The sequence below is a fragment of the Anoplopoma fimbria genome, chromosome 4 (genome assembly GCF_027596085.1).
Source record: "Anoplopoma fimbria isolate UVic2021 breed Golden Eagle Sablefish chromosome 4, Afim_UVic_2022, whole genome shotgun sequence".
Lineage (NCBI taxonomy): Eukaryota > Metazoa > Chordata > Actinopteri > Perciformes > Anoplopomatidae > Anoplopoma > Anoplopoma fimbria.
In genome coordinates this window covers 16,116,729-16,137,136 of record NC_072452.1, presented here as the reverse complement: position 1 = coordinate 16,137,136, position 20,408 = coordinate 16,116,729, and the positions used below count along the sequence as shown (strand labels likewise).

At 40.7% G+C, this 20,408-nt stretch overlaps 1 protein-coding gene across 1 annotated transcript in view; it reads left to right on the top strand.

Moving 5' to 3' along the window:
• The first annotated feature begins 1,583 nt into the window (after window positions 1-1,583).
• kdrl (kinase insert domain receptor like) overlaps window positions 1,584-20,408 on the top strand; it is a 44,619-nt gene continuing 25,794 nt past the window's right edge. Inside the window, exons 1-11 of the mRNA XM_054597599.1 lie at window positions 1,584-1,959; window positions 8,387-8,477; window positions 10,040-10,251; window positions 11,732-11,859; window positions 13,010-13,169; window positions 13,285-13,421; window positions 13,516-13,687; window positions 13,888-14,014; window positions 14,155-14,324; window positions 15,568-15,724; window positions 17,640-17,754. Coding sequence (XP_054453574.1) covers window positions 1,896-1,959; window positions 8,387-8,477; window positions 10,040-10,251; window positions 11,732-11,859; window positions 13,010-13,169; window positions 13,285-13,421; window positions 13,516-13,687; window positions 13,888-14,014; window positions 14,155-14,324; window positions 15,568-15,724; window positions 17,640-17,754 — 1,533 coding nt within the window. The 5' untranslated portion in view covers window positions 1,584-1,895. The remainder of the gene's footprint in view (window positions 1,960-8,386; window positions 8,478-10,039; window positions 10,252-11,731; window positions 11,860-13,009; window positions 13,170-13,284; window positions 13,422-13,515; window positions 13,688-13,887; window positions 14,015-14,154; window positions 14,325-15,567; window positions 15,725-17,639; window positions 17,755-20,408) is intronic.

Sequence of the window (20,408 nt, the reverse complement as noted above, 5' to 3'; positions counted from 1 at the left end):
GCATTTAGTGAGTTACTATCTTTTTCTTCAAAGTGTAAGCCTTTAGCATATCATCTTTGCTAATATATCACCATTCAGTCTCAAGAGCCCATGTATTGTAGACATTTTCTTGAGACTATTTATCAGTTTTGTGAATTTTATGCCATGTAAAACTAATTCCCAAGTCTACAAAGTGAGGAGGGTGATTTTAATGTTTCTTTACCACCAGATTGATGTAGTGAGTGTCCACGGTCAAACAGTGAACAAAGTAGAAGTAGAACAAAGTAACGCAACACATAACAATCCTATATTGTTCCCTTTTTTGGATTAAACCATTTTCTACCAAATAGGGACATACTTTTTCGTATCCTTGAGTTATTTCATGCAAAAATGTTTGAATTCTTGACCTATGACTTAGTCTCCGAGTCCCAGTATGCAAAAAGGACTCCCACGACCAAGATGTTATAAATGATTACCCATGTTCTCATGTGGCTTTTCACTGTTTTCCTGCTACAGGAATCGAAGAGTGCTGCTCATCACATTTCACCACTTGTACTGTGCAGTAATCCCTGCACTCAAGATCCAGTCCCCAAAATGGTGGCTGTTCAGTTCTGATGCGGGCGGAAAGGTGAGGGCAGGATGTTCTTATTTACAATGCCTGCTACTGTGACCTACAGCAGCAGAGTAATTGTTGTGGTGATAAAAGAAAACAGTCTGCAGCACATCCACACACGGCAGGGTACTGCTGGACAAAAGAGGATTATTTACTTTGATATAAAAAGCACTGTATCCTGTTTCTAAAGTTAAAAATAAATCCAGAAAATATTTGTTCTACCGCTTGAACAAATAGATTTAATCTGATATCACAATGATTGATAATTTTTAACTCTATTTCCCCTTAAAACTAGATTACTGGTTACCTTTAACCTCGCTTTTTTATCAAAAGCAGCTTTACACACAAAGGTCAAATGAAAAAAGGTTTAATTATCTACTTCTACTAATTTAACTTCAAAGAGTCATTTAGAAACATATTCTGACCACAGATCAATAGGAGGATTTTGATAATAATCTCGATTGAAACAGTGCTGTGCTAAACCCTTTTTTGGGTCATTTCAGTTCCTTTTCAGTAGAGTTTTCAACTCAAATTAAATATTATTCCTGTGATTGATCTTTTGCATATATTCTTGTATGATGGTATTACGATAACACCATTGTACCATTTGTAGGAGTTACATCAAGTTGTTCTAACACAAGATTAACATAGATAATCATTATTTCTAATGAGGTTATCCCCTCCTCAGTAGCCCTGAAGGAAGGAGTTTGTCCCCCCCAAAAGAGTGACGTTGCGCCCTTCCTCCGTGTCTCCATAAAACGTGCCTCACGCATGGACTGTAAGTGCAGCACAGAGGCGAAAGGGAGGAGAGGCTGTCCAAGGCGCGCGTCAATAGCAGTGCGCAGCATTAATCTGTCCTTTGAAGGCTGCACCAGAACAGTTAGACGCCGATATACCACTCACTCAACTTTTATTTTTAACGCCAAACATTGAATTAAATTCATCTAACTTTTTTTTTTTTTTTTTTTTTTTTTTTTGCACGAGAGCACCTGCCTCGAGGATACAGCGGTACATCCGTCTCCTCTTCGCCGGGTCGGGAGTTGGACTCCCCCAGCTGCGCAGGAGAGCTCCCCTGCGAAACGCGCCATGGGATCCGGGAGAACCACTGCCGCTTGTTGCATGCACACCTGAGGGTTTTGTGGATTTAACAACACGTTTTTTAAAAAGAAAAAGAAGACTCTTTGATTTACTCGCTTTAAGAAGAGACTTCGTCCAGTCGCTCGGAATCATAAGCCTCTGCCAAGGACTCTTATTACTCTTATTTCTAACACCACGGTGTGGATTTCGGTGAAGAGCTGCCAGGATGGTCTCATCCGACTGTTTCAGATTGTTCTTTGTCATCTTGTGTTGTTCATCACTCACAAATGGTAAGAAGCCATTCATGCTTAAATTCAGATCAGTTATTTACGCGTAGTAGAGTTTTATGCATGAAAGAACAGAGTTTTAACATCGCACAGTTTGATTCACTGTTTCAATGAATGGCCGAAAGCATGTTTTTTAACAGATATTTCACACACTGAGCTGTCACTTATCAGAAGAAGTATATAGAGTGTCTTTTTATTTATATTTATGATAATCTTATTCTTACTACCTTTGAGCTGCTACCAAGAGGTGAATTATTTGGCCGTTTTTTATTTTTATCCTTACATTTGTGGAACATGTGTGATTGTTTATGGATTTTTGAGTATTTAATATTTCAGTACAATATACAATTTGATTGTTTTCGGATAATGATGTGTCAAGGCTGTCATTGGACCTGCAGTTCTCACTTTAGCCATTAGAGGTAGTCTTGTCCCGTTGTAATTGGGTGATTATTCATGTTAATAAAATGTGTTGACAGGTCTGACAGGTAATTGTTACAGATTGGTAGACTATATGTTAATATCAGACTGATTTTATTGATGAAATTTGGTTTGGTTTGATTCAGATTTTTTCTCAGACATTCTGATATTGCAAATCAGCCCTGTGTTATCAATTATAAATCACGTTTATCCTGCAATTGTTATCTGTGAGTGAACAGGATTAAATATTTTGGGAAGAGAGAGCCTGTTTCTTCAGACAGTACAATCAGCTTCATTGTCTTAGTGTCACTGCACAAAAACAAAATAGATGGATTGAAAGGTGGATGTTCTTCCACATTGTACCACTGAGATACACACAGAGCCTTCCTCACCATTCCCAAATAAACAGCCTATCCAAACAAAGGAAATACCGTCCCCCCCCCCCAATCCACACCCACACACACACACACACACACACACACACACACACACACACACACACACACACACGAACATGCTTTTAGCCTATGAAGCTTTGTCTATGATGTTTTTAAGTAGATTTCCTTCACTGTCCAGATACAAAGCGTGGGAAAGACACAAGGAGGAAGCGGACGTAGGGGCAAGAGGCAGCCTGGAATTGTTCTGGCGAGTAAAGGTCAAGGAAATGTGACACGCTACCTGGGCAAAGATTTCTTCCCGGAGCTCCTTGTGCTCATATTGAGCAATGTCAAACTGCATTCACATGACAATGGCAGGGAGGACAGGGGGCATTGTTCCTCCAGGGGAGCTGCTGACTGGTAGAGCCATTAGTTATTGATGTTGCATCAACTTCTCTCCATACATGCTTAGGTGTCTAACCGATGTTTGTGTAAGTAAAGCACAAAGCTCTACAGAAGCAATGAATTCATGCTTAAGCACAAATATGTGTGATGGATTCATGCTGCACCCTGTTAGTCTCATACAGTTATTCATCATTCTACTGAGATACATTTTAACAGTCTTCTATTTTTACATTTTCACTCAAGCAGAAAAGGTTAAATGTGTCTTAAAGATTGTCTTTTGGTATATTGTTAATAATTCACTTGTAGCTATTTCATATTGAAAAGTGAGCACAAGTCAAGTGTGTTGCTTGGTGACCTTTTGACACCAATTTAAATGAAGCATAACGCCTCAGACTGAGAGAGGGAACCTTTCTGCAGCTCTCTGCAGCACGGCGCTTGCATTTCAGATTTATCTCAGTCTGTGTAATGGTCGCTGACTTTTAAGCCTTTCTGCACATCACTTGGGGTGTGATGAATGTATTATGGATTTCAGTGAACTGTGTCTATGAAGTTCATAGATGTTATGCTATATCCAGGTAGTTAAATACAATTATATCTTGTGTTGTACTGGAGAATTTGTCCAAGGAAAGAGTTCTATGTGTACTTTTACATGGTTTTAGTGAGCGGTGTTTTAGGGCGCAGGCCAAATCCTGGAAAAACAAGTGAGGCATAGTGATGATTGGATGAAATAGTGATTGAAGGGATGTTTGAATTTGACCCTGGAAGCTGCCTTGTTATTTTATTGTCCTAAATTTTCTTCACTCATCATGGTCAGACTTCTTCTCTGTTAGTCTACATTACGTTGTATTAGTCAAACATCTGTTTTCTATGATGAGGAAAGTGTTTGTTTGTTTTTTTGAAGTCTTTCTAGCCGAGTGAGTTGCTGTTGTATCAAATTAGTTTTTGGTGTATTTTTTCTTTCCTGCTCTGACACTTGAGATGGAGTGGAAAATGGGAGAGATGAGAGGTCAACCAAGTTCAGTGGGGGTTCATTGCTCGCTGGCGGTACGTCTGGGTCTGCACAGGCAGCACAAGAAAAACACATCCATACACGCAAACACACTCACCTGGATTGGGAGTTTTACCAGCATAGCAGAAAAAAGCCATTCCCTTAAACAGGGATTTAGATGAACAAATTGCTTTGTGAAGCTGTTCTTATATGATGATTGCAGCATCTGGTCTATAGTAGGCATATCCATCCTGAGCCGGCAATATATTTTCTTTGAATCTTGCATGAGATTTCAATTTCAGGGAGCTTCTGTCTGCCAACTAGTCTTAATCATATGTTATGGAGCAGGAATCCTCTGGTTTTACCATTTTGCACTCTCATGCAGGCGATTCCTGTTTGTTGGCTCTACTCAACTTTATATAACCTAGAATGGCCACCCATCATGGCCAGATGTTCATTTATTTTGCTTTTTTAAGAGCAGTCTGGGGAATTTTTGCGTCCTAATCTCCAATGGCTAATATACGGCTAATAAAAAAGGCACTCTCCCTAACTGTTGTCTTAACCTTGTAGTTGGCAAAGTGGACGAGAGAGAGAATACTTCAGTACATACAGAAGATGTAACTCAGCCAAAGCAGTGGTAGCTACTACTTTTTTTGACAGGTGATCTCAAGTCTTGTCAAGGCTTCATCTTTGTGTTGTAATTTCTTTGTTTTGAAAATCTCAACCTAAAGGCAATTTACCATGAAACATCGGTGGCACAAAACACCAGTCAGGTCCTAAACAGGTGAAATAATAACTTAAATATTTAAGAGAACAATTTTACTTGTAGTTTGATGCATTTGTTCCAATAACTATAATTATTGGACCATCAAAAGGCTAAACAGATCGCGTGCCATCCATTTACACTATAGGACAGGAAGTTCAACCTCAGTGGCCGTCGCAGATTGGCAACTTTTTGCTGCTGTTTAGCTCCTGTCGCCGTGGCGGCATTACAGCCGAGATGACTCACCAAGAGTGACCCTGCACTCTTTTGTTAAGCTGTAATTCACTCTCCACCCCATCAATGTCTTTTGAATTCAAAGGAATAAATGGGCAAGGTTAAACAAGGGAATCATCATGCCATATTGTTACTTTTGCCTTGAACACAAAAAAGATTGACTCCCAAGATAGTCGTGTTGCTTCATGAGGGCACAGGAAATACGGGAAGATGAAGGGTACTCATTGCAAAAGAATAGGGAATTCCGCATATTATTCCCTGTATTTGAAGGCGTGACTTAGGGTTTCCCGTCAGTAACAGTACAGTCATCTCATACAGCAATAGTGGATTTTATTATGCAACACCTAGCATGATCTACTGCTGGCATGTTACAACAGCAAGGACGGTGGCATCTTACCAACAGTTATACCAGCTCATAATGTCTTTTTTTCACACATTTTCTCTCAGGTTCTTCAATCTCAATTTGTTTTATGCTCAACCTACATTTCTGTAAAGTTGTTGTAAAATGGTGACTCTGTGCAGTTATTGGATTGGAGTATCAAAATGATTGGTTGGAAAGCAGGCCAGGGTTATTAGAAATGAACAACAACAAAAAGTATAATAATTAAACCATATAAACTGACCCCACGTAGTGAATTAATCAGCTAATCGGCCGTTTTGGTCTTAGTCGACTAAGATTTCTTAAGTTGATTAGGCTTTTTTTTAATGCTTGTTCATGCTGAATGACGTGTTTCCAGGAAACTTATGAGCACATCTTTAGTAAACACAATATTTAAAATGGGGCTTTTGCACAATTCTTTATGGAGTAACTGCATTTTACAGATCTGTGAGTAAATCAACAGTAGATTAGTTTACAAAATGTAATTGCCTAAGAATCTCTTTGGTCAAGGACAGCTCTAAATATAATAGCTAACCAGAGCAACTCACTCAGATCATCTTGCCAGAGCTTTCTAAAATATCTTGTCATCATGTCACATCATTTTATACAAAACTCATGCTATTTTTCTAATTATATATTTTGACATTTATTGAAAGGTAATTATAGAGGGTAGTCTTGGGTCAACAATTTCAGATGAACTGCTGAACCTCTGGCTTACATTTATTGAATAGTTTTTGTCATTGTCTGGCTGTTGTTTGAGACTAAATATTTAAATAGAATTTTTCTGGGGCACAAACATTTCAGAACAGTGTAGAGTAGATCCTGGAATCCAACACTGTTAGAATTTTTTGTCTTATTTTCTGACTCTGAACCTACCTCAAATGTTTTCCAAACACCGTGTCCTGCGCCACTTCCCCTCATCAATGCCAAGTTAGGACAAGGACATACAAATGTGATCCTGGTCTAGTGTTAGTAAACCTGGCCCTGTGACAATAATCAGTTTGATGGCTTAAGACCTCATCATCAGTTGACAGAGAACTAGAAGTCACAGCCTCCCTCCCTCTCCCTCTCTCTCCCTCACTTTGTTTGTTCCAAGACTGTCCTCTTCTTAATGGCTCTTAATGAGAACCAGCTTCAGGGCTCTTTGAACCAACCCAGTAAGCACAATTTCTGGCATTTTTCAGGCTCTCTGCTGGAGGAATGCGGCACACAGCTGTTACGGGGGGGTTAGGGGTGTCTGGACGCTTGCTGAGGTCAGCGTTGGGCAGGCAGTGGGGCAGGTGGGAGTTTTGACGGTGTGGGTTATTTTTTTCTCTTTCAGTGGGCTGCTGGGGGGCCCTGCTGATTCATCCATCTGTAGTGTGTTACTGAGGAGAATAGGGGAAAATTGTCCAGTTTTAAGAGATGAGATTCCTTTTAGTGCAATTCAAGGTCAGAAAGATGTTTTCAGTTGTTGGTATTGGTGTTATGTGTTCAACAGATGCCAACATGCTTACATTAATTGCTTTTGTATCACGACATAGGAAATCAGGGTTGCAGACGGTACATGCTTGTGGTTTTTATTTTGTATTGAACAGGCCCCAGAGGTCAAATTCAGTTCTCATTTCCAGCAATCCATTCAATTACATGATTCACTGCCTATTTGCAGATCTGAGGCAAGAAAACACAAACTAGAACATTCTCAAGGAAAGTTGTGTGACCTTTCAGGAGAAATCAACAACAGATTTGTAAATTCTGGGATTGTTTATTGAGGTCAGGAAGCTTGTTTTTTATTAATCTAATATACAACTGAAAGCAAGTGGTGTTACACATGAAATAGTATGAGCCACATCCCTTCCCCTCTGCATAACCTTGGACAATAAAACAATGATGTGCTTATATTTTGGGAGGAAGTCGATATTGAGTGCTACTGCCAACACTAGCACTGTCAGCTCATTCTTAGCACAACAGCTGTTCTAAATAATAGACAAATACTAGTAGCGTGTGTTTCTGTTTGTGTTTTTCTGTATATGTGTGTTTGCGTTTGTAAATGCAGGTGTACTCGTGTATGTGTGTGGTTTTCCATGTGCGTGTGCATAAACATGTGTATCCATCGGGTGTCAGCATGTCAGTAAGCTGTTGTGTAACTTCATTGTCTTTCTTGATTTTGGCTACAAATAATGGTTTTCCCTGAAGACTGTCCCATTAGGGGGGGTCGACTTAATAAACTCGTTTTTTGAACACAGTGACAAGCTGTTCAGGGAGCTTAGTGAAAAGAAGGATATCACATATGTGACTGTCAAAACCTCCTGGATAGCAGGGAGAATCAGTGTTTCCAATGTTGATCACCTCTACAACAGATACAGCTGGCTCGAGGCCACCTTTGAATCAAACAGACCTCGTATTTTCCCCCGTGATAATGTAATACAGGAATAGCCCTTAGAGTGCAAGGTCAGTGGTAAATGAAAAAAATACTTGTCCCTAAAAAAGAGGAAGGGAGAACCCACTACAGGAGGTTGAGCGATTGATTTAGAGGAAATGGGTGCAAAGACACTCTACAAGGTCTAACATGCTCCCAGTCCCGTCCTCTCCCTCCCCCTATTCCACCATCTTTCTTTCGTTCTGCTCATCCCAGACCACTATTCATTCAACAACTTGCCCTCCCAGCACCGGAAATACCCCCGGTGCTCTCACAGCGGCCCATCACTCGCATCAGAGGCAGGAGCATGTCAGCACAAAGTGAACCCACATGCACAGCACTGAAGTGATTCATGGGGGGATTTCCTACAATGTTTTTCTGTTGTTTAGTCTGAGAGACAAACAACATTGATGATATGCTGTAAATTACCTTTCTCACTAACAGTGCTCTATTTGTGTGTGTTCAACAGGACATTTGGAGAGAGAGCACTCGCCTAAGATTCTGCCCTCTGAAGATCCCTTCATTCGACCTAAGGGCGATGTGTTGAACCTCATATGCAGGTATGCAACACACCTCTTTATGTCAATGCCAAATTAACCAAAATGACATTTAAATACAATCAGTTACATTCAGTTTATTTACAATCAATGTTCAATGTCACATTTAGCTAATAGTGGAACTACTTAAGTACAAATGTGAGGTATTTGTACTTTGCTTGAGTATTTCCATTTCATGCAACTTTATACTTCTACTGCACTTCCACAGAAAAACATTATACTATTTACTTCACTACATTTATTTGACAGCTTTAGTCAGAAGTTATTTAAAAAAAAGATATTTTATGAGTTTAAACAATATGATGCATTTTTACAGATTATTCTACCCAACAGTATATAAGGTAATAGAAGTGGCTCCAACTTAACCAGCTACAACATTAAAATGCTCCTCACATATTAATACTAATATTTTCAATGAGGGACTTTGATTTGTATTTGTGATATTAATACAATAACTTGAATAATAAAGGAATATAATAATAATAATAATCTGAATACTTATTCCACCACTGCATGTACACATTGAGGATTATGTAAATTCCTGATTGACAAATGTAAGTATCTTGTCACCCAGGAATTCCTAAACAGTTTTTGCAATAATTAAAGAAGTTCATGACCCTAGTTTTTCATGCCCATTATTGGTCAGTTAACAGAGGTCAGTTGGGAGGAAGGGAATCGGGGTCTGAACTGTCACTGCAGCCATAATGTTGAGACTCTGGACTCATCACGTGACAGAAAGGCCAGGGGGAAAGTAAACGGCACATGCCTGGGCCTCAGGACACTTGCTGGCTACAAAGATGCTGGGACAATCCTTGACAGGAACAAGTGGTGGACCACATTTATCAGCCTGTTGCAATTTCCTTTGGGGATGTGGGGACCTAAGTGTGCTGCGTTCACATTTGTTTAGAATTTAGAGAGCCTTGCATCATTTTTTAGGCCCGCAAGGAATGTTCAGGAACTCGTATCTATCTAATGTAATGCTTCCCTATAAGGCCATATGCTAAGAAGCCTGGCCCAAACCGTAGCGTCTTGTTTTTCTGTCACTGGACGAGAGCTGGAGGTTGCTTGACCCAAAATTCTGCAGGCAAAGGCAGTGGTATGCAGGACATGTTTGATGTTCCTCTGGGATCTCTTTAATGATTTTAAAATGGATTCTGTGTGGAAAGAATGTGTTAGCTGAGCACATCATTCAGGAGAAGCCTGTTCCCATGTGAAAGTTCAAGTAACTGGATGACTCAAGATCAACTCAAAATAAACTTGAAATTAACATTAAATCAGAAAGTTCCAAGGGGATGAGCAGCCGCTGCCTAACTTATAAAGATAGTCAGTTGCCAGCTATGACACTACTCCTCGAAATGGATCTGATATAAAAGTTTTGGATCCAATGATTTGTTTCCAGAGAACAGATCAGCTGTAATGGAATGTGTCAAATTAGAAGGAAAAATAAAATGTTTGATAGTACATCTTTTTTTTAATGTTCTCCATAAAGTAGCCTCAGTCATCAGACAGTAAGGAATATTTTTCTTTGTGTTCATCTAATTTTGTCCCTCTCTGTCTCCTGTCAGCGGTCCTGGCCCGCTGCGCTGGACACATCCCAGTCGATCGATCCCATCAAAGGGCGTGAAGGTGGAGCAGTGTGATTCCAGATCTCCCTCTCACTCACACTGCAGCAAACTGACAGTCACAAGCTTGATTGTCAATGACACAGGGAGCTACAGCTGTAAATACTCCAAGAATGGATTAGAACACATCACCTCGATCTACGTCTACGTCAAAGGTGAGACCTGCAGAGTGCTCTGACCAGAACATAAGAGAAACCTGTGCAGTCTCTGATAGATTTATGACACTGACAATATCATCTTCAGTCCAGAAAGTTTGTTATTTTTCTGAGAATGAGAATAACTGGATGTAATGTTGTTTAGAAATACAAAGAATTGTACTATAAACTAGATAAGAGGTCTTTTTTTTTTATTCAGTTGTTTTTCTTCGATCTAGGATTTAACTATTTGTTTTTGTGAAAGTCAAGACTCCTGATAAAAGAGAGGTTTTCACAGGGTGATTGTCATCTTCTGACGCCAGGAGTTGGAGTTGAACTGAGCCCACAAACAGTGGCACATAATGGACAGAGTAATATGGCTAATGAGCAATCTGATATTTCCCGCAAGATACGAGAGCTGGAAACTACCCACTTTAGCAAAAAAAAAGAATTTGTCAGCGAAAACGGAAGAGAAAGCATAAGAAGAATTTGAAAAAAGAAAGAAAGTCTCAAAGAAAGAAAAAAGGAAGGAAATACAGAAAAAGACAATGTTGCAATTGTACACACTTTGCATGACGACAGTTATCCCTTACATTCCTGTGCCACAGCTCTCCCTTCACAGAAAGAGAGGAAGTGGTTTATTTGCTACTATGGTCTCTTCTTGAGGTGGGAGGGTGAGCGTGATTGCACGGGAAGCCCTGGTCATTTCCTGCTCCAGCTACTGTTTTCAGATGTCTCCGCTAAAGTGTCACATGGCACCAGTTACAGTTACAGAATCATTGAAATGGAGATTGTGTTCAGCGGGATAATGAGAGTAGATTTTGAGTGTCAAGTCAACCTCAGTCCATTTTAGCTAGATGTTTTCTTTTTGGTATTAAATCAGTTGCTTTAAATACATTAAATAAAGATAAAGTCATGAAAGTTTGGTCTAAGGGATGTGAAATAGTTGTAGACAATGACTAAACTAAATGCTGGATGCACTTTGTTCCCTCTCTGTGAATGTGGTTCCCAGGCCGCCTGCTGTGCCTGTGTTTAGTCTAACGCTTTTCTTTTCAAAGCCCTTCAGCTGTTTATTGCATAATTTTCCATGCTTACTTTTCAAATAATGGATCCTTTATCACTCCACTACTGCTTGACCTCACACCAACTGCAGACTATTTGTGTAGTCATGAATTTCCCACAGCGGTCGCATGATGCCTGGCTGCCAAGTAGGAACACACCACTAGCCTGATTGCTCTATCTGTGCTCTGCTGCCTTATCCGGTTAGAAAGAACTGATCCGAGATTTGATCTGTGAGTTGGATGCCCAAACATTGCCCTGATTCAATTGCACAGCTAAACTCAGCTGTAGCGTAACGGTTTATTTCAGAACAACAGCTGTAAATTTGCTTCAAAACATGGTTATCCCAAAAGACACAATGTTAGAGGCCGCATCTGCTTTCAAATGCGATTTCTAAATGACCTGTATTTTAGATCTCAGTTATTATTTTTTTGCCCCTCAGATCCTGAGCAACCATTTGTGGAGCCTCATCCAAAGACACCTGAAGTCTTATGTTTCTACAGGCATGAGACCAGCCTCGTGGTTCCTTGCCGGACGTCCTTTCCTGATACTGTTGTTACACTCACAGCGGTAAGGTCTCCCAAAGACATTCACTCTATATATTCTGCTTATGATTGTGCTGTATATAGTAATACACTGTATGTGCTCCAAAGACCTGGCTGCACATGGATTTTGAAGTAAATCACACAGTACATCATCTCAGAAAGCTGGATTGCTATTTATTCCACAGAAGGGAATCCTTATCGTATCCTTGTCGTCTTTGGGACTCTGTGCTTAAGGCGTCTTGCTGGTTCTCACACCCCTTTGTGTGTTAAATCACTTGAGCATACAGAGACAGACCAGGGACATTGGCTTGTCTGAGTGAAGCTCAGGGCCGGCGATGGGAGTTATTCTGTTTGCTTCCTGTAAGAGCAGGAAGGTGTTCCAAGAGTGTTTTTTCTCAGAATAGATCCCTTAGACTAAATTTAGCCCCCCTTCACTTACAAACATCAGGAAATCCAGTAGAAAAAGAGTACACACCGTGTCCAGTCACAGGAAACAACAGGGAACTTATCATGAGGATTGTAACATTTGATACCAGAATGTAGCTAAAGATGTCAGTGGAGGAGAGATCCCTCAGTGATGCAGGTTGCACAAGGCTTTTCATCCTTCTCTCAAACGTAAGAACCTGGTTGTGGTCACCAAAGACAGCATGAAAGCAATCTTGACAAAGTTACCATGCCAACCACAAAGGTGTGCGCTTCTAGTTATTGATTTAATATGATCATATGACATAGTGGCTGCCGTGGTCAAACACATCTTACTCAGATGGCTTATTGGTCGTGTGACCTTCCTGCTGTTGGTAAATCTACGGCACTCCTCCTTTCTGCTCCCTTTCCTTCCTTCCCTTCCCTCGCCTCCTCTCCCAGCCCAACTTCTGGCCTGAGAGCAAACAGCAGCAGGCACGCACATCCTTTTCTGAGTCAACCCTGTTTTGTGCTCCATTGCATAAATGATTACAGAGGTTACTCTCCACAAAACAATTAAACCTAATTAGTTCTTCACACTAACAGATGTCTGTCCCCAGCTGAGCCCAGTAGAGCAAGAGTTACATGTCAAATTAAGTTGAGTGCATTACACTGCAGTCTATCTGTTTCAGTGCTCTTTAACAAACATAACAAATGTCACCAAATATCTTTGGTACTGACAAATCTTCTCTGCTCTACTCTTTTGATTGCAGTTACGACCTTTTCCAGAGAAGGTCATTAAGGAAATGGTCTGGAATCCGAAGGTTGGATTTAAGATTCCCTACGAACCCACAACTGAGTACAGTATGCTCAACTGTAAAACCATGGTCAACGGTCGTGAGTTCAAGTCAAAGTACATCCCTATGAGATTAAGTGAGTCTGCTTTTCTTTCAAGCCAAACTTTGTCATTGAAAAATATAGATTTGTGTTGATTTCTCTGTTTCTTGAGCAATTTACAGTATTCTTATAATTGTCACCATTTTTACAGCTACTGTTCTTAATAATGTGAAGATCACCCCGGAGCGTGTCAGAGTGTTGGTTGGAGACACCCTCATGCTCAACTGTACTGGGGAGACATCCTATGGTGGAAGAATCAACTTCACATGGGATTTTCCAAAGAAGAGGGTAAATTCAGGATTTACTTTTGACATAGTACAACTATATCTTAAACCCTCGCAGGTTGTAGCAGCGGAGTTTATAGTACCTCCTTTGTCCACAGGAAAAGCAACACTATGAGAACAAGACGCTAGGCCCCACTGCTGTGGTTATTGTAATGAGCAAGGCTTTAATTTTGCCAAACATTACCATGGAGGATAAGGGGGTGTACCGCTGCAGAGCTGAGCTTGACATCACGAAACACAAGAACACCTCAGCAAAAGTTATTGTCTATGGTGAGTATGCTTTGGATGGATTAAAAATAAGGGGACGACATCCATAAGCTCCAAAGTTAATTTCAAAGCATAAATACCCAACATAATTATCACAACATTTTAACTTCTAAATAATTATCACTGTGGTGATTCTACAAAGTTACAATGGCAACTGCAGTTTTTGACGGATTCTAATGTCTGTCATTTGTCTTTTGTTCCAGAGCATCCATTCCTCAATGTCTCTTATAGGTATGATCGGCCTAGTACTGTGACTGTTAAGGAAGGTAGAAAGAGGCTTGTGTTTGAGCCCAAGGTCAACGCTCTGCCATCACCAGACATGCTAGCATGGTCAGTAATGGTTTACAGTTACAATAAAAACTACTGATTATGTTTTGAGCACCTTTATGAGTCAACTTTCCATTCACTTAAATCATTGATTCTTACTCTTTATCCATTGTTTGAAAACCTTTCAATGCCTCCATTTTTAGGTATAAAGATGGGGTCCCTATCAACAAGAATTCCACCTGTTACAAGATGTCTAATTTCAACTTGATCATCAGTGATGTGCAGCAGAAGCATGCTGGGGTCTTCACCATAAGCCTGGGCAACCACGTTAAGGGCTTGTACAGGAATCTGAGCTACACGCTGGTAGTCGAAGGTAAGCTGTTGCCATAAACCTGATAATGACTGCTGATCCTAAGGAAATGAAGCAGTGCCTTGGCTGCCCCAGCGCTGTAGCTGCTTTCAGTGCAGTTCACTGGACGGCAGGTAGCAACTCTAGTATGAGAGGAATTTGGGGGCTTGTTGATTCCAGGGCTGGATTGACGTAGCAGGGGCAGCTGTTGTTGATTATTGGGGCTCTTTTGGGGGGCTTGGCGCAGTGTGTAAAAGGCCTGGGCTCTATTCTGCACGCAGATTCCAGGCGCTCCAGACCCCCCTTAGATCCCAGCATTTATTTGCATCCTCACCATGTGTATATACAGTGCAGCTCATATAAACAACATGATCCATGCAATATGGATACAGCTTGGGGGAACACAAGGACTGAGTATGTAATTGATTGTTTTAACTGAATACTACTGATAACTGTTAACACTGGAGGTTGTAAATGTTTTAGCATGTTATGTGGAAGAGATGAAGTCTGCTTGTTATAGAGGACAAAGAAGTGTGTGTCAGCTACTTCAAGCTTCAAGCTTGTCATGAGGGGCAAAGCAATATTCATCGCATTCTTTAAACAAAGGAATCTAAATACCGTGCCAAAAAGTGTTAAATAAGCTCCCTGTGGTTTGTATTAACTTTATTTATGATCCTTAACTGTCCCGCTTCACAAAACTTAAAAAATAAAACACACAGACACAACTAAACACAGTGAAGAGAGATTCCTGGTATCAATTATGGAAATATTTCATCAGTTGTTTAGGGCTGTCAGATTGCTCCAGATTAGGAATGTGTCCTACGTGATGGCCTGTGCGTGGTGGGATGCAGGTTTTCTGGTTTGCCTAGCTATGTCACTGTATAACCCGACTATTCCAACTGTTCAAAATGGAGGGAAATGATGATGTGTACCGGCACAAGGATCTCTGTCTGTTATTGATGGTTGATACACTGATGTGTACGGGCCACTCTGGGGTCACGCTTTGACCTACAGCCCCGGGCTATCCAATCATCCTGCCATTCTTCTCCTACACAACGTCCAAAGGACAACTGGTGTGCACCTTTTTCATGGCTATCCATTATGACTGTCAGCCCTCATTATAAAGACATTATGAGATTCCACAGTGGGCTGGGATGGCGGATGGTTGATCTAACCTGCTGCCACTCTCTCTTTATCTCGCTCCCTGTGTTTTTGTGTTTGTGTGTCTCTGTACTAATGTGTGGTTATGTGCACTTCTCCCTCACAGTGAAACCAACTATTTCAGAAGCAGAGCTTGCCACTGTGGACGTGCAGCCCTACATGTCCGGCAAACAGCATCAGCTAACCTGCACTGCTTTTGGGATACCTTTGCCAAATATCACGTGGATCTGGCAACCGTGTCTATCAGACCTTGCGTTTATAAAGTGAGTCACCATCTTACTATAATCACAAACATTTAAATGTTTAAACTAGATTAACTGTAAACTTCCTTCAATCTTGAAGAATTAAAAACACATCAAACTGATTTTTTTCCTTGCAGTCATTAATACCCATCATAATTTGAAAAATCAAAATTCATGCAGCCAGCTATCACATAGTGGTCCTCCTGGATTGAGTTTGGGGTTTTAGTCAGTTACAAGTATACTATATTTTCAGATTTAGCCGGCAGTTTACAGGAGATTAAAAGATTTGATTCAAATTACTCTTGACTCCTGAAGTTTCTCTTACTCCAAAAAACACAGTTTGTATGTTTATTATCAGTCCGGCTGAACAAAGATGTTAAATCATGTAAATGTGTCTACTACTTTAAATACAAAGTGCACAGCAGTTGCACAATTTGCACAGCTGTGTTGGAGAACAAAATTTAAGTACCACAACGTACTGGAGTTTAATTCACAAATGCACAGGAAAACAGCATCACACACTTAACACTACCTAAGTGCAGGGTCCAGACCCACCAGAACAGCCCGGGGATCCCACTGTCAAACAGATCTACATTGACTGAATTGACTTTGGCCCAGAAAATGACACATTAATCAAAGAAACGCTGCCCTGGAGAGCTGCCCTCTCGTATGTGGTCAGTGGCTGTGTAGGCTGAAGGGGAAACACGGGGAGATGTATTAATCTCAGATTCCCAGAGCTGTTACACACCAGAACAGAACTGAGTGTGTGAGTGACTGTGCATAAATACCGGCCTTGTAGTGAACCCACAAACAAGATGAACATTCCCCAAGATCCTGCCTCGTCAATGGCAGCAGGAGACCTGCGAGTAGTAAGATCAGGAAAACAATGGGTCATTACCCTGGGGTTATCAGGCCTCAACACCATTACCAAAAACAACATTGTGGACCACTGCACAAGAAAGAGACAAATTGATGTGTCATTCTTGATGGTGTTAATCCACCAGTGCCTCTATTGTTTTATTTATTAAAAGATCTCAAAAACCCACTTGTACTTGCCAAATTTAGGACAAATTTTAGCTGAGCATTGAGTCGCAGCAACTCTTTCTGCCTGGCCTAAAGATAATCGGGGCTGGCACTATGAACAGTGGCAGGCAGCTAATGAGACAAAGGAACAGCTATAGCCTGGTGGGAGGCCAATTGTGCAAAATGTTTGTTTTATACAGCCCTGACCCTGTAAAGTACCTGTCACTGTAAATCCAGCATGTAGCCTTTCAAGATCATATCTCATCTAAATCTTTGTGCGTTTGGAGGGGACACGCAGAGAGTGGGGAGGGTTTAGTTTTGAGGGAAGCTTGCTTTATATTGGATGTAGAACGAGGCTGATGGTGTAGGGGGCAGAAATATGGGGTGTCTTTATCGCCAGGTTGAGAAGTTATCAGCTCTCCCTTGTTGACCGCCAAGGTCTTAGGATCAACCTTATCTCCTCTGGCCAGAACGTGTGGGGGGGGTGTTTCCTCTACGAGGTGACGCATAGCACAGCCCTTCCTGTCGCTGTTGCGGTTTCCTCCTCTGCCTCTCCTCTCATCAGGCTGATTGTTCCCCACCACGGGCGGTGAGGGTTTGGGGGTGGTGGTCAAATGAATGCTTTCTCTTGGTTTTATAACCCAGATAAGATGGTCTAGACCTGGACTCAACCCACATCAGTCTCAGTGGCCTTTTAAAATACCCTTTCAGAATCAGGGATATTAAAGTAGGATAGCACATTATACTTTATAATCATGTGATATATTTTAACGTTACATTATCCCAACTTAAACAACGTGAGAGTCTTTTTTCTTCTGTGTTGTATTGTTTAATGTCAAACACATTTGCATTTGTCCCTACACATATTGACTGCATGACTAGATGTTCTTATTACATTTTTTCTATCCTGCAGTTGCACCGCTAACGCCAAACCAGTCCCAGTCAACATTGATGACAGGGGAAATTACTCCCACAACTGGATTAAGAGCATAAACGTCAAGCCTGAGCTGGTTAAGGGAAAAAACAAGGTATGTGGTTTAACTTTATTTTGACTGTTTCCACTTGCGTTTGAAACAACAGATGCACAGCGTGAAATGTGGTTGACAAATATCAATGACCTACTCAACAGTAAGTTTTATATGAGAATTTGATCAAGAAGAAGCCTGAAGATCAAGGGAATAGCAAAAAAGATAGGTCAGCTTCAAGTAGAAACCTCTTGTTTCATGGCCTTGAAAGTCAGATGCAACATCTGAAATCCATAAATCCTGCTATTGGCAGCGATGCTGTACTTTTATTGTCACTGTAAGCGATTCATTTTGTCTGCATTCGTTTTGACTTATGTAACTGTGACCAAAACCCATGAAAAAGCCCTAAACAGTCCCTTTTGAAGAAATCAACCTGGTTTTTCATTGTTGCTCTTAAAAATTCTTGATTTATTCTTAGAATGCACAACCAAGAAAATATGGGTAAATCTCTTGTTTTCACACGTATGATGGGTACATCTGAAAAGGGGGATGCTATATTGATAAATAATGTAAATTTGCAACATAAATCTTACATACTTGGATAACTTCCTGCATTGGTTTTCCTTCCTTTAATGAGCAAGATCTATACCAGACTGTTCCTGTACTTCGAAATGGTAAACCTATAACTTAAAGACACTGTTCATTTTCCTCTGATGGAGTGACATACACCTCCATGTCAATGTTTTTTCAGATGAAAAAGGCCTTTAAATGAAGCAGCTGCAGCTTCATCCTGGGCATTGCCAAAGAAACATATTTTATTCTGACATCAGTTAATCTTTTCTTCTGTTTAGACTCCTCTAAGCCTTGTAAACAGTGCAAAAGCTATACAGCTTAAGTCATGCGTGTGCCAAGAGCTTTGAACAGACTTTTATAGATTCTACCCTACACCATTACCTGTGAAGAAGAGCCACCACACACACACAGAAAAACAGCTGGTACTGTGCTTCTGTTATGTAAGCATTTTCTGCTGTGATTGTACATAATGTAATTATAGAAGCAAGATTTGATCATGTAAACAGTGCATTTAAGCAGATAGAAATAGTCTGCCACACCAATACATTCAGCACATGTAGTTTTTCTGCAAAAATCAACACTCAGGTGTGAATGTGGGATCTACCAGTCCATCAGCTATTCTTAGGAAACATCAAACACATGTTTTTGTGCAGACCTAAAAACAATAGGGAAACTGAAGACATTGCTGTAAATGTCCTGTGGGAGCCGTTTACTAAAACCGTTCACCCCAAACATAATTAAGAGCAGGTCTCCTTTGCCTCTCGAGAGTATGTCTATAGGATTAGGTTAAAGAAAACAATTACAGCAGGATGGGCAAAGTAAGGCACATATTCATTGTTATGAAGGTTTTTAGCTAGAGTATGAAAGAATCAGTGAACATTCTCAATCCAAACTTTTGGTTTACTGTCTTAATCTGTATTTCATAATAAATAAATAATTGATTTATTGTCTAGAAACTCACAATCATATATTTATTGTAATCTTCACAGGGCATCAGTTCTGATATGTCTGACATAAATAGGGAGGCACCACTTATTCACAAGTACTTGTGGCCAAACGCTGGTGCTTTATGAGGGTTAGGACTAAGGGTCAATGATAACAAGCAGAAGTTTAAAGAACAGGGATTTGTTGGAAGTGAATTCCTCTCTGTCACCCCACATAAATCGTTGTGGCCCGTGAATAAGAACGTAGTCAGGGCCGGGCCTCTCAGTGCCTCCCCAGAAGGCCCAGTAGAGAGGGCGACTGGCCAGGGTCATTATATAAGGAAAACACTGCGGGAAGACATGGGCACAGAGGTCACAGTGCGTCTGGTCAGGTCACCTCTTACGGACTGTGCACAGTGTTTAAATGACTGTGTTCGAGCTCGGGTTACATCATGGTTAGTAATAGCCGTAACATAATACCATAAGGCCACTCCATCATTGTTTTGACAAGTGTCAGATCAGCATGAATTGGACAATATGTTATAACTTTTAAACAAATATTCTGTTTCTGCCTGATTGTATGGTGTATGGTGAGCATTGTAAGTTCAGGGACGCTGAAATTGTTTAATGGCTACAGCTGTGTGTCTTGAGAGTCAGCACAATAGCTCCTACAAGCCCAGGAAGTTTAGCCCAGCATTCTCCCAGACAATACACCAACATCATTCACTCTCTTTGATGTAGCGGACTGGCCCCCAAAAAACAGATGTCACCCTGAACACTAAACAGAGCCCCACGCAGTCTGGCTCTCACCTAAGTTTCACTTATTATTTTGTCTATTTCAGCCATTAAAATGTTGTACTGGTGCAATGATTAAATTGAGAATGGCGTTAGAAATGCTTTCCAGGAAATTGACGTGGAGCCCCTGCACTAGATCTATAGGGCCGGTCTGAAGGAGACTCAGCAGGTTTTAAACTCCAGATGTATCCTTTCATTAATGTTACGCACTGGAGAGTATAAAACAGACCAAGCTCTGGACCTCTCACCCCCCTGTTAACAGTTACTCGCCGCTCTGATGGTGATTGAAACCTCAAAGAAAACTCACACTGGAAGTTCAAGTCAAAGCGTTATTCTGAAATGTGATATTAAGCATTTGTTGTTTATCTCAAAATGTTTTTTTTTCCGTTTGGAACAATCAGTAATAATTGCCCCATTTATCCCAAT